Genomic DNA, 15,745 nt, shown 5'->3' on the forward strand with positions numbered 1-15,745 from the left:
TGTGATCCACATCTCACACCTGCAACCTTTCATGCATTAGATGGCACCCCTCCATTAGAAGGGAAGTAGTTTGTAATCCAATGCCGTCCACATATAGGGCACCATACGGATTTATGATTGTGATCCAAGTTTTGGACAAGTAGCAAGCATTAAACTTTCAAACGGTGCATAAGAGATAATGAGACGAAAACTGACGTTACATTCATCATCAAGTACACCAGTACATCGACTCATGACACAGAGCTTGCATCATGTATGTACACTGGAAACCAAAAAAAAAAAAAAAAGGGAAAAGCCTTATCAGTTATTAACTTGAAGAGAACCGTCCGATAGATCATCAAAATTCCCGCGGATCGACGAAGATAACGTCCGTGGACGGCGGAGATGCAATCCAGTCATCATCCTTGGTATCGGCTTTGAGTCGCTTCATGCACCAGACGTCCTCGTCCCAGGAGAAGCGGCGCCAGTGAGGGACGGCGGCACGGACGGGGTCATGGCGGCCGACTTCGGCGACAACGGCAGCGCAGGCCTCGTCGGCGACGGCGAGGTTGTGGGCCAAGTGGCAGAGGGCGCGGAGGAGGCGGGGCCCCTCGGGCCCGGCCATTCGGAGCCCGTACATGAAGTAGACCCGAAGGGGCGGAAGAGGTCGCGCACGGAAGGAAGCCGCATCCAGGGAGCCCTTTCGTCGAGGAAGCGCAGGAGGGCGAGGGCAGAGCGCGCGGCGGCGGGGGCGCCGGCGACGCGGAGGTGGAAGACCCTGGTGCAGTCCCAGAGGGAAAGCATAGCAAAGGATTCGGGAAGGGCTTTTGTTAGAGAGTACAAAGGAGGAGAGACAGAAGAAGGGACGGCGAGGAAGGAGCCGAGGGTGAGGGGGTGGGAGAGGAGGGAGGGAAGGTCGGAGGGGAGGAACTCGGTGGAGGAGGGGGGGAGGTGGTGGGAGTAGAGGGCGGCGGCGAGGTGGGCGAGAGGCGGAGGAGGGTGGCGGAGGAAGACGGGGGGAGGTGGTGGGCGTGCACGGGGTGGACGAGGACGGCCGGCGAGCGGAAGCGGACGTAGGAAAGGCCGGAGAAGAGCTTGAGGGAGGCGACGTTGGAGCCGTCGGTGGCCATGTACGCGTACTCCGCCCCGCGAGCCAGACACCACGCCTCCACTTTCTCCACCAGTTTCGTCCCGATCCCCAGCCGCCTGTACGGTCCAAAGACGAATGATGGCACATGCTAGTAAAACAATGTACGAGTATTCTAACGTGCGCAATGGAGCTGGCACGACTATCGACGTCCACGTGTACTGCAATGGGGTATCTTGGGAGCCACTGGGTACATTTTAGCTGTTGGAGATGGATGCTTGCTATCTTGCTTGGGTTTCCTACTCCGGTGTGGTTTAACGATATAAGGAGACATATGTGGAGTGGAGCTTCATTCGTGGAACAGAAAGCAGGGGAGAGAGAGAGAATAATAGTAAAGAGGATATATGGGTCCTTGTGCTTCTTCTTCTCTATCCTTCTGTTGGAAAGATTACTGGCTTTAAGTGGGCATCAAAAGGAGTACTTGTCCCCCAATATTTTCTCTCTCAATTGATGAAAAAATAGAAGCTAATAAAGGAAAAAAAATGGGGGATGATGGCAGCACTGGATATCTATCTTCATATAGAATTACGGTACAACGGTTACTAAAAGAAGAGAAGAAATGAAGAAGATGATCTAAAGTTCTACCCCAAAAGGAAAGAAAACAAACGCGCAGTATTAACGAACCTGTGAGAAGGGGAGACTCGGAGGCCGAGAATATAAGCCACCTTAACGTAGCAGGGATCTGGCTGGTGGGTTCCCTCCCCCTTGACACCATCTTAACGCATGCTCTTATCACCCCCACCATCTCCTTCTTCTCCCCATACTCTGCGACCTATATGTACAATGCCAATTACAGCAACACCAATTAAGTTCGAATTGTGTACATGAATTAATGAAGGATTATCTATCTATGGTTTGTGGGTGTTACGGGAGGTACCAGCATGACATGGTCTGGGGTGTGCCGGACCCGGCACATGGGGTCTCCTAATAGGTCTACATAGAGTGAAGTAGTCCTCTTATTCTTGTTCCTCTTCTTGGTGATGCCGGCGGTCGAGGTGGCGCTTGGGCCTACCTCGCACTGCTTCTCCATCTCCTCCACCGCCCTCGAGTCCTCCATGTTGAACTCCCTCACTCTTATCATCTTCTTCAACTCCTTAATTCCGCCCCCACCCCCTCTCTCTCTCTCTCAAATTCAAGCTCAATTCTAGCTTAAGCTTCCCTATATATAGGTAGAGTGGCCAACTTATACCAGGAGAACCAGACAAAGTGGTTGGATGAGGAGGCAAAAATAACATGGTTAACCATATTGTTACGGCAATAGATAATTTTTCTTATGCATAAAACACCTTGACATGTTGAAATTTATAAGTTGTATTCAGTTATGATATGGCATTCTTATCAGCATTTGACAACCAATTTTTCTTCCACATCCTCTCCTTTCTAAACCCATGTTTGATTCTGTTAGTCATTGTTTATGGCTAACAAATTGTGCCCCCAATGTACATAGATTATTTTGCAGACAAAGGTATCTAATGGATGGCTAATCGGTTGTCGTTGTCTAAAACATCATCGCAAGCTCCAAATTGAATCTTGACTATGGTCATTTGCAAGCCATTAACAACTTTGAACTTAAAATGAAGTCATTGGTTCTTCAGATCAAATCAAGGAATAGGTGAAAATTGAGCATTTCTTAATGGTTAAATGCCTATGCCTAATCATGAGTCATTTTGCTTAGTAGGTTGATAACATATTAATTAAAGTAGGTTTTTTTTTATGATGGCCGCCAATAATTAACATAGTGAGAAGGGATCTTATGTTTGTTAACGTTCATGCTTGCTATGCACTGAATAATATCTTTTTCATCCACTTCATGTATTCAAAATAATATTCTTAAATAATGATGGAAAAGGAACTGTATGATCAACAATCACATTATTAGTTTCCTAAGTTTGGTTTTGCGAACAGTTCTCATTTGAGAAGCCCTTCAATTTTATGTATTTGCAATTCTTTACCCAAAGGTAAGAGCTCAACGAAACTACGAGCAATAGCCTGTCTGACAAGTATTTTTTTGAGAAAAGGAGGAAAGCTCCATCCACTTCATTAAGAAAGTAACATTGCTTACTGACAAATCATTGGGGGCCTAACATTACACCAGATTAATTTTGATTTATATAATATATCTACCATGATATTTAATTTGACAGACTGCCCCACACTGAAGGCAACTAATGCAAGGTAGAGGTGAATGCGACATTAATGAAAGTACTGTGTAGGCAAACTTTGCATGGCCTAGTGGCATATGACGCTATTTTTATCTAATATGCATCATTATAACATACAATTTTTGGTCCAATTTTCTCTTAAAGATATGTATAAACTAAGATGGTATTCTTGACTTTGACCCAAAAGTGTTACAAGAGAAACGACATCCACCATGACTAGTGTGCCAAATGCATTCCCATCTCTTGCATGAGTGGATATAGCACTCACCTGAAAACTGAGCCTTCCCATGCCAAACCGAATCCCTGATTTTTGACTAGTCAACTCAATTGCTACTAACTCTCCCATCTTCTCGAATTAAAAGATGCATGAAAAGGAAAAAAAAAAAAACGATGCGATGCTTAGAATCAATCAATTAAATCATTTCTACTATCGTGGCCACTAGGTTAGATGCTTTCTTTGGATTGCCTGGTTAGATAGGCTAGTCTTGTGCGAGGCACATGGTGGATTGACATAAAATATTTATATAAAATAAAAATTAACATAAATTATAATAACACCCCAGTAAAGTTGGACCAAAAATATTTTTATCCTAAATATTTAATTTTTTAATTAGATTCTATAACCTTTTTTTTGTTGCAACGTAATTTAGTCATCTATCTCCATTAGAAATCATTATTACATGATTGTAATAACAAAATAGGCTTACTATTTCTGTAATGCCTGTCCGACTAAATTAAAAATAGAGAAGTGTCGTCGTCTTACTAGAGTTGAAGGAGCAATGAAAAGGCAAGGAAGAATGCAGGTTTGAGATTGATTATCAATGGCTGTGGCCGTAAAAGGGATCTTACCGACATAGAGTGGGGTGTCTTCCTTTGCCACATGCATGGCAATATCTTTTATGGATGTTATAACAAATTAGTTTGTCCGAGATAGCGGAGGAGGTCTTCTCTATTATGCATCATATCTATTAGCAAGTTGATCTTTCATCAGTTGGGGAGGAGAGGATATGCAAAAATCACTGAAACAACTCTCTTCCTTTTTTCTTCTCTTCCTTCCCTATTTCATCATCATCACCAATACTTCTCTCTCTTCCCACCCATCCTCACCTTTACGTATGGTTGTGCTGCATGAGAGCCATCATTTATCATTGCTTTCCTGCAAAGATTGGACCGCTCGATTTTCTCTCTTTTGGAAAAAATAGGTTTCCCCTTTTCCTAACCCTCATCTTACCTCCCTGTTGTAGCTCGAGCTGTTGTCATCCTTTCCGAACTTCGCTACTTCGACGGTCGAGATTGAGCCCATTTTTAAGTCCCTATTTCACAACCCAACCCTCCCTCAATCTTCATCTCATCCCCACACTTATTTCAAAGCCTCAAACTCTTTTTGTCTCCCCTTTCTAGTCTCCCCCCTTGACACTCCTTATGATTGCACATTGAAATCTTAGTCATTGGGCTTGCAATAACCAATGCTTAATCTGGTGTTGAGACCCTTAACCCTCTGCCCGTTCTTCTTCCCTGTGTCATGTACTCTACCAGTTTTTAGATTTAAAGTTTTCTATTGTACCAAAAAAAGATTTCAAGTTTTTTTCATATTTTCTCCAATCTTAGGTATGCAGATGATATAGCTCTTTTAATCGAATCAAGTTCTAAATATAATAGGATAAAGATATGCAACTAATTCTAAATAATGGTAAAACCAAAGAAAACAGAGGTGGAAGTAGACAAGAGGTGATGAATTTCTTAGCAATTATAGAACTTATTACATCTGATTCTACTGATGGATTGGTTTATTCGTATCATAGCAAGCTCCTCCCTATTTGTGGCAAAGTTTGGGTACAAAAATCAAGAAAATGAATACTATATTAAAAGATCCTTGATTCAACCATAATTCTCTACTCGAAGAACTCACTACTTGATATGGAAAGAGCCTTCTTGATCAAAGTTTCTATATGAAAAAAGTAAGTGTTCATCATAATATCTTTGAAAAAGAGCCTGCCTCCTTCGAGAGTATCCCACAAGCCATATTCCATTCAATCCTCACTTTGGCTATAGTTCATGTAAGGCTGCAAATGGATCAGGTTGACCCATGACCCAATCTGATGCAATCCACTAAGATACAATCCGAACTATTTTGAAGGACTCATGGAGCCAGATCAAGTTTTAAAATTGAACCTATTTTATTTTTCAAATCAGATTTGGATTTATTGAATTCTGATCCGACATGACTCAAACCCAAATAGATACTTAAAAAAACCTAAATCCAAAGCATTCCTCTCTCCTATTTCATTCCTTGGATCATATTCCCTTCTTCATCCTTAAAATATGATTTCTCATTATCTCCATTCGTAATCCCATTCACCTCTCTCTCTCAATTGATTGATAAGAGAGGAAGAATTGGAATCAGATTGGAGAAGTGGAGGAAGGAATGATAACTTGAAAAGAACCATCTCTTTTCCTACAATATTACCATAATTACCATTGGAATGCGCATCTATGACCTCTTCTTCGGTATCCTTTCCTCTCTTTCTCTCTTTTTTAATTATCTATAGTTTCATCTTTTTTCACTTCTTTTTGTTTAGTTCTGCGAGATGCGCTCTTAACATCTGATGATTTGCCATCTTGGATGATTAGACTCTGTATATATATCATTTAATGGATTCTTACAATTCTATGAAAAGAATATAAAAAAAGGTGCTTCTTTTTGCTTGGTAGTGGTTCTCTTAATTAGAGGTAGATATATTGATTCTTATATTATCTTGATTCATCTTCGATAGCCAATATAGATCGATCGAGTTGTACAATAGGTAAATTTTTTAGTAGAAATAGAAAGATGCATTGTGAAAATTAAAAAATTAGTGTCTTTTGGTTGATTTTTGTGATGATTTCTGAATCAGCATCAGACTGTAAGTTTTCTTGATATAATAAAACAATTTATTGTGGTCTAATTATAATTTTTTTATGAATTTTGGATTATGTTCCAATATGAATTTTAGGCAATCACTAGTCTCATCAATTGTTTGAAGAAAACTTCACCAAGTTCATCTTAAATGTTTATTTCTAGTAATTTCATGCATTTTGTACAACATCTCAAATGCCCTAGGTTCTTGTTCTCACCATTTTTCTCATAGAATTCTTTCTTTTACTATATGGTCGTAGATTATTGAGGAAAAAAAATGAGCATAATCATGAAATTTTTTCTATGTTTTATGACTGGTTATAGATTCCAAAAAGAGAAAAAAAATGCTACAATTAAATTTTTTTAATGGACACAAATAGATACTTTAAAAACTTTGATACCTATGTTCTAGACTCGATCCATATCCGAATGTTCAGATTGAGGTTGACTTATACATAGACCGACTCGATTTGAATAACCCATTGAGGCAAAATTTATGACCATGGATCCAATCTAACCCAATCTTCTATTGGATTGGGTTTGAGTCCAATATTAAGACTTGATCAAGGATTTAGATCAGGTTAGGATCACTCATAACCTAGTTTGATCCGATCCATTTGGATCCCTAAGTTCATAAGCCTTTCCCCCTCGATGTACTTTGGATCTGTTCACCTTCTGCTAATTTTTTTCTATATTGTTATTGCTTGTTAATTTAGAGATAGCTCTTATGTGAACTCATTTTACTACTTCATCCTATATGTAGCTCTTGTACATAATCCTTTCAAATCGAGTGGGTCTTTCTTTGCCTCTCTAACCATCAAAAATAAAATAAAACAAAAATCATCCAACTTATGATCTCAAGCAATCTTTCCACATCTTTCTCCTATTTATGACTCAGTTATATGAGATTCCCACTACAACACAATATTTTGGAGGCCCATCATCTCATTAGAGATTAATCAATTCTCTATTAAAGAGAAAGGGCAAGATGAAACTTCTTTCAGTCAGTTCTCCATAAAAGAAAAATGAGTAGTTGATTAAAAATGTCAAAGAAGAGCAATGATGACTTCATCTCAAGGATAACAAAAATTGAACCAAATCTATGTTAGTTTTTTCTCTTAGAAAATTTTTCTTTCTAAAATGTATTGTTTATGTAAGAGAATAAGTTCAACGTATAGAAAAAAATTTTTTTCCTCTCTTCAGTTTGCACAACATATGTCAATAAGGGATTGAGAAGAAGAGAAGGGGATTGGAGACTAGGGTTTTCTTACGGAAGGAAAAGGAGAATGGAAAATGAGGGAGGAGGAGATGGGATTTGGATTTAAAGATGGAGGGCAATTTAGATATTTTATACAAATAATTAACGGTTAAGACATAGATAGACGACAAGATTACATTACAACGAGAAAGTAAGTTATGGTATCTAATTGAAAAAAATTTAAAATTTATAGTTAAAGTATTTCTCATCCAAACTTGAAGGGATATCATTGTAATTTATCCTAAAAAATTAAAGGGTAAAAAAAGAGGCACCTAACCACTAAAATAAGACTTGCATAACTGAAAAACTTCGACCAATCAATTTGGTCTTACAACTTATTAGTCAAATCAAGTGTCTCGAGAGTAAGACATGGTCTAAAAGTCTTTTGGAATAAAAACAAAATTATATTCTAAAAAGATGCATGCAAACATGCATGATTTATTTGACCACTTTCTTTTATGTCCGTAGGTGCCATTCAATCTATTGACATGAGGAAAAATGGTTGGGAGGACCACAGTCACCCACTTACATATCTATCAATAGAGTTTGTCTTTGTAAAAGGTTTATCACTTGCTAAGGAACCCTCCTTTCTTCACCATTTTATAGATCCTTTGACTTCACAAATAAAGTTTAGCAACTTATTAAGCCTTTCCAATGAGTTGACTTGTTGACTTGTTAACTTTTTATTTTTTTGTTCATTTATACAATATCCTAATTTTGTTTTCTTTAGAAATTTTATCATGACTTGATTTGTTCAACCAAAGAAATTGAAAAGGTATCTAACTTTTGAAAAGAAAAAGATTAACAATAGCATGAAAGACTTCAAAAGCACTAGTCTGTTTGACTTAAAATCTTAGAACAAATTACAGAAACACCATCTCATCTTTAGTCCAATTTTATTTATATCCTCTCGATTTTAAAATATGTTAAACTAGTCCTTCAAACTTTTAAGATATTTCAATGTGATCCTATTGTTTATCTTCATGAATGAAATGATATCATTATTTTATAAAATGACTAAACAATTATTATTCCCATTTGCTTCTTTCTCTTTTCTCTTCGATTGCTCTCCTTCTCCACCTCCAGTGCTGATGTCACTCCTCTCTCCTTCCCCATCCTCCTCTTCCTCCTCATCCTTTTCTTTTCATTGTCCTCCTCCTTCAAGCCCATCCATGAGTCTTCTTCTTCCACGGTGACTCTTTCTACCTCTATCCGTTCCTCACCGACAATCTCTCATTTTTTTCTCCTCTTTCTCCTCACCTATTTCTCCTTCTCCTCTTCTTCTAAGCCTGCTTATAAGCCCTTTTCCTCTGTAGTGGCTCCCTCCACCTCCATCCATCTCATTGGCCAACCCTCTTTCCTCCTCCTCTCCTTTCTCCTCTCCCACTTCTCGTTCTCCTCCAAGCCCACTCATGTCCCTCTCTATGGTGGCTCCTGCCATCTCCATGCTTTTCTTACCGATGATCTCTCCTTTCCCCTATTTTCTTTTTCTCCTTTTTCATTTTTTCTTTTCTTCCTCCTCCAAACCCATCCATGTCCCTCTCCACGACAGCTCCCACCATCTCCACCCCCTTTCTTATAGCAATCTCTCCTTCCCTTCCTCCTCTTCCTCCTCATCCATATTTTTTTTCTTTTTCCTCCTCCTCTAAGCTCACCCATGACACCTCCTTCCTCCTTTACCTCCAAGCCTACTCATGACCTCTCCTCCTCCGTAGTAGCTCTCTCTACCTCTATCTTTCCTTGCCAGCAGCCTCTCTTTCTCTCTTATTTCCTTCTTTCTTATCCACTTCTTCTCATAATCTTTCTCTTTTTTTAAGCCCACCCACGAGTGCCCTCCCTTATTTCCCCTTTCTTTTCCTCCTAACCCCTTCTCTTGCTCCTCCAATCCCGTCTATGAGGTCTTTGATGCCATCCTCCCCTTCTATATCAACCTCTATGATTCCACCATCCTCCTCTACGGTAACTTCCTCCACCTCCATCCCTTTTTTGTCGATGATCCATCTAATATATATGAGCAAAAGATATTTTTATCTATTGAAATAGAAAATTAATATCGTTTATTGGTAAGTGAACAAAAGGACCATATTGAAATATTTCAAAAATTTGAAGGACTGATTTGATATGTTCTAAAATCAAGAAAGTATAGTGAGATTGGATTAAAATTGAAGGGTATTCCTATAATTTATCCAAAATCTTAAAAAATATTTCATGTACTTACGAACAAAAATTATACACAGCCTAATAGGAAAGTTGGAAGCCTTTGAGCTTTGCTTGGTTCTCAACGTACTCCATTGATGGAATTTTTCTAGCTTTTCTTTTGCATTATCAATTTTTTGAATTATGCTTTGTTAAGCACTCTCATTTTGTTGCTTTTTGATTGCATTGCTACATATCATGCACTATAAGAAGATGATAGCACCTAGGGCCTATCCTTCTAGCTCTAAGCTAGCTTATTGGCATCCCTACATTTAAGTAGTTGGCATTCTAATGAATAAATGACTATTTAACCCAAAAAATTAAATGGAAATTTATGCTGAAATCTAAAATTGCCAAGGTCTAGATTTTTATAGTTGGAGTAAGATGAGTACTACTAATTCTACTTAACACTACAAGAAACATTCCTCTCCTACCATTGTACATGAATAAAATAAGCTAAAATAAATACTAAGTGATATACAATATGAGATGAATAAGATTCTCTTTGCATCATTCTCGTTATGTTCTCACATTATATGTAGGGAAGCATGCACGTCAAAACTAAACATATGAGAGCATTTTATATGGGTAATGTTCTAACAAGCTAACTAAAAATCAATATAACTAATTCCTAAGTTTCTTGCCAAAAAAAAAAAAAAACTAATTCCTAAGTGGATTTCCTAAGGTCTATTGCTGTTTTGATTATCTTATTTCTATTTTACAACTCTTTTGGAATTTCTATCCTAGCTTTATTTAAACTTAAAAATAAAACATATGATGATTCCACTGGCAGCCCGTTTCATGCATATAAAAGTTCCTTTATACAATGTGGTACTAGAGGATTGGTGTAACACACATTTATTATTGTGATGGTTAAGTATTAGATACTAAATAATATTGAGAAAAAATTATGAAAATATCTCTTTAAGTATGAGCCAATAACATTTAGATTCTAAAAGTTTTAAAAAATCTCAATTAGCCAGTAAAAATTCATTTTTATTATAGCATGGCCCAGCCATCAATCTAGATTCTAGAGCGATAGAAACATACAAAAAATCTTTGATTCAAAAAGATCGAATTGTAGCATTCTTATGATCTTAAAGTGCTCCATCTTTTATGATATTCATCCATTTATATAAATATTAAAGTACTTCATCTTCTATTATCCATCTATCTATACAGATCTTAAAGTACACCATCTTCTAATATCACCTATCCATCTGTATAGATCTCAAAGTAATCTATTTTTTTGTCATCCATCTTCCTGCATGCATAGATATCAAAGTACTCCATTTCTTATCACTCATCCACCTGCACAAATCTCAAAGCACTCTATTTATCATCCATTCATCTGCATAAATCTCAAAGTGCTCCATTTGTCATCCATCTACTTGCATAAAATTCAATGCATTATATTCTCTATTATCCATCCATTTGTATAGATCTCAAAATACTCTATTTTCTATCATTTATCTGTCTGCACAAATCTCAAAGCATCCCATCATCTCTCATCTATTTTTTTTTATATTTTACAAAATGCTCTATCCTCTATCATCTATCTGTAGGACTGACATCGGATCGGATCCTAGCATATCCAAATCCATATTTATTTTTTTGATGAATACAAATATAGATATAGATATTATTCGCATGTAAAAATTCATATTCATATTTGTTTTAAACGAATACAGATAAAATTCGAATACTGAAAGTATAGATATAATTATGGATATAACTTAGATAATTAAACTTTCTGACTACAAAATCAAAGATATTACTAAATAGATGATAAACTAAATTAATAACATTTTTATATAGTTATATATTTTTTTAAAAAATTAATAAGTACTATATAAAATTATATACATGTCGATTCGGATATCTGGATATACATTGGATAATTATCTATCCATATCCATATCTATTTTTTTTTATGGATATGGACACAGGTACGGATATTAGTCAGATTCTTAAATTTTTATTTATATTCGAATTGATTCAGATACGAAAATAGATCCGGACCGAAAATATCCATATTATTTTGATCTTTATCTATCTGCCTACATAGATCTCAAAGCACTCCATACTTTATCACCTATCTACTTACATAAATTTTAAAATACTCCTTCTTCTGTCATTCATCCATTTGCATAGATCTCAAAATAATCTATCCCTTATCATCTATTTGTCTACAACAATCTCAAAGCACTTAGTCTTTTGTTAGTAATCTGCTTGCACAAATCTTATAGTGTCAAAACAAGAATTCTTTATTAAGTCAGTGGGAATGATACTTCAAAAATTTTATAAAAATTTATTTATCAGGTAATCTTGAGGTGATAATATCTTGTAATTAAGATATATGGCTGAATTATATTATAAGAAATTTAAAATTTTAGTTGCTAATTGATATTTTTAAATTTATGAAGTTTAAATATAAATGATCAAAATTTGAAAGAATATTCTATAATTTTATCCAATATTTAATGAGTTCAAGAAAATTTTCATGCATACGAAGGCATTGCAGAATTTTTTTTTCTTTTTTTACTAAATATATTGATTCATTCTTTAGCTTTTGTGAATTAACGAAGCGGCATTTCATCACTCCAAACTTAAACGGAGATCAATCATTAGAGGTGAAAGAAATTAGTTTTCAGAACTTAAATTAGAGGGCAATCATTGGTGACCAGGTAGGGGATGCATGACACGCGAGTGCAGGCATAGGCCATTTCGTGTCATGATGGGGCGTTCCGCCACCTTCTCAAATGCTATCACGTGTCTCCTCATGAACCCCATCACGCCCAGACGTGGGCAGAGCCGCAGCCCAGAACAGAGGGATAGCTGTCCAGAGTAGAGAGAGATGGTTCCTCGAATCTAAGCGGCATCTTGAGCAGTAGGGTCTCGACACGTGCCAGGGATGGATGACAACATCCTTCCAACTTTTCTTTGCTATTGGTTGACTGAGGCATCAGGTTTCAGAAGAGAAGGAGAAAGAGGCGCACGCTTGTGGCTTGCTTTCCTCGGGCTGGGTGAGAGAGGAGGTGCTTTATAGAGCCCAACACTTTTCCTCCATTGACCGTTTCTTACGGGACTTTTGTAACCCCTGTCCACGGTCCTCTCCACTCTCCAGTAAGTGGATGAAAACTTTTGTACTAATTTAGGCCAGCAGCGCCCACAGTCAGTAGATATCACCTCCTCAGCTGCACACACCACAGCTATTTATTTCTATAGATTCTATTCATCAAATCTTCATATCAGCAATCGATTGCAAAAAAAGATGCATCAAATTATCTATATCCATTTTTTAGCATATATAGACCGGAGTTCATATCGAGGCATCATTCAAAATTCAAGCTTTGAGAAGTCCTAAATTTATCTCGCATGCCCTGGTTTCGAATCTTGTAGTACTGCTCGTATTTTAAAGCGCTCTTGGTGTTTCTTTTAGAAGAGAAGAAAAGAAAAGAGAGGGGAATCATCTCTACTAAACTATCCATTAAAATTCCAACCAAAAACTGTCTCTAGATGGAGAAGGGTGCTTTTCTTCCATTGCCTACTAGACTCCTATAACTCCTATCCCTTGTCCTCTCCTCCCTAGAAAGTGGATCAGATCTTGTACTTCCTGAAGCTGCAAAGAAAATCTATCTAATTATGCATATCCACATCTAGCATGTACAAGATAGACCAAGGTATAAAATTTCTAAAATCCTTATTTAGGCATTTTCCAAACTTCATACTTGCAGAAGTCTTAAATTTGATTGTACCGCTGCGTTGGCCTAAACTTTGTGGTGCTTCTAGTATTTTAAAGTACTTTTTGATGACTTTTTTTTCTTTTCAAAGAGAGAGAAAAAAAAAAAAAAAAAGGAGAGAAGAGTCACCACCAATAAACTATCAAGGTCCAAATACAAGTAGTATTGCACGAGAAGAAATCAGCATTTTAACAACTGCAATTATATTCCAGGTTTTTTAAAAGATTACAAAATTACTTATTTGTCCTTATTTCGTAAAAGAGATGACAAATATAATAATATTAAATTACTTTTTTATCCGCATAGAAAATATTGTGACTGTGTTGAAGAAAAATTACGTCGAGCAAAAATCTTTATGCATAGTGAATATATTTTATAAATAATTAGTTCTACCTTCAAAAATTTATAATTTAACATCTATCTGAATCATGACTTTTTATAGGATCTTTTTACTTGCTGCATTTTAATCATATTCATTGCTTTTCTTTTTAGCATCTACAATCCACGAAGAAGTATTTTTCTTATGAAATTTCTTAGAAGCAGCAGTTTCAGTTTTTCTTATAATCCTATATATTCTGGTATTATGTGCTTGTCTTATATGTTGTTAGTTATGCTGACTATATATTCTTCTCTTCAATTATTCTAAATAAAATTCAGTGACTAGTGGGTCCTCTCTCTCTCTCTCTAATCACTTTCCATAGTTCAAATCCTAACATTTTGACATAATGGATGGATAGCCTCCTCCATCCCTCCTATTTCCCCCCCACACCACCATGTGCTATGTCATAAAGGGATTGAGATGGAACATCAGTATCACAATTTCATAGCAATTTCAAAGGATTCACTATCAAAGCAATTTGAGATATTTAGTAAAACTTTCTTTTAATCCGTTCACCCTCTTTTATCACCATGTCAAACTTCTAATTTATGACAGGACCACATAGTGGCACATTTTATCTTTATATCTCAATATGTCTTTTGAAATGCGATAGGTGGCGATTGGGCACGATTCACCTGAAGCTGCTTCCGTGGTCCCTCATCCCACTTTTAGTTTGCTTGTGGTACCAACTTGAGCAGAGCATGATTCAATGATAACTGCCATACATGAGACCACGAGCCTTTTCAATCATTGCAAATCACTCTTCTTAGGAAATAAAACTGAATACGAGTATTGGCAGCACAAGAACTACCCCTCTGCGTCCTCTCTGTTGTCTTCCCTTTTAACAAAGATTTATTATTTAGCATGATCAGTGCTAGCGGCACTAGTGGCAGGTATTCTTTAAGGACCACCTAAAGATAATATGAACCTAAGAAGAGCATCGCTCATTGGATTTTTTTTTTTTTTTTTTTTTTTGTATGAAAAGATGGGGAGATTATCCTTATCTCTTTCAATAATATTAAGGTGAAATGGTTCTATAAAGGTCTCATACATAACCAACAGGCAACCCTCCATATATGAGCCAATCTTACTCTCCTTTGAGTTCGTTCTATTACTGTCCGATCAAGTTCCATATCCTATTACTCTATAAACTAAGTGCACGTGTTATTGCTCTAGGCCAAGAACCTACTCTTCAAAAGCCACACTTCCTATAATTTGTTCTCTCTCAAACAGAGTTACCTGCTAATAAAAAGGTAGGTTTCATATAATATCATGGCCCGAAGTAGGCCCAATATCGAACTGGGCTTGGACCAGCCATTAGGAACAAGGGTCCAAAAGAGAATCTGCACAACTTTTAAAGCAATAAAGATGGGGAGAAGACTCCCCTTCTTCCTGAGTCCGATGGGGAAAAGGATCCTAGGGCTTCTCCCCTTCTTCCTGAGTCAGATGGGGAAAAGGATCCTAGGGCTTGTCGAAGCACTAGATCCAGACTATAAAAAGGCCTCCCTCTCTTTCCGTTTGGTCTTATAACTAATCTCTGATCAACAGTCGGTGAGATCCCTTGATTTGAAATGGAGATTCCGAGCTTTGTGCACCACCAGATTCAGCTGCAAGACCTTGCTGAAGTTAAGCTAATGGCCGTAGATTTCTTTTCTCTCTTTTTTAGTTGACGAGGCATTATCTTTGAGTTGATTCTAATAAGCAAGTCATTAGATTCTCTTGAAAAATATTCAAGCCCTATTTCTTTTTTTTTCTTTGGACTACTATTTATTTTTCTTTTTTTGGCCACCTTGTCATCAGCCACTTGCTGTCGATTTAGGGATTGCTAGCGACAACACTGGTCCTTGATCTCCGCTTTCGAGAGTAGAAAGGGAGGAAATCCCCTATTTCCCCAGATTGTAAGGATGAGGGAAAAGAAAAGAAAAAAAAAATCTCTCTCTTCCCTCTCTCCTCTCTCTATTTTCTTTTTATAATTTTCTCTCTCT

The 15,745-nt window shown here is 37.1% G+C and overlaps 1 protein-coding gene across 1 annotated transcript; it reads right to left on the reverse strand.

The window, feature by feature from the left end:
* Positions 1–241: 241 nt before the first annotated feature.
* LOC105034699 (acetyl transferase GW6a-like) lies at positions 242–2,236 on the reverse strand. The gene is given in 6 exon segments (XM_029261700.2): positions 242–627; positions 630–959; positions 962–1,185; positions 1,751–1,802; positions 1,805–1,898; positions 2,004–2,236. Coding segments are annotated over 6 exon segments (1,194 nt in total). The 5' UTR covers positions 2,208–2,236; the 3' UTR covers positions 242–337.
* Positions 2,237–15,745: the final 13,509 nt, after the last annotated feature.

This window comes from Elaeis guineensis, chromosome 1 (genome assembly GCF_000442705.2).
Source record: "Elaeis guineensis isolate ETL-2024a chromosome 1, EG11, whole genome shotgun sequence".
NCBI lineage: Eukaryota > Viridiplantae > Streptophyta > Magnoliopsida > Arecales > Arecaceae > Elaeis > Elaeis guineensis.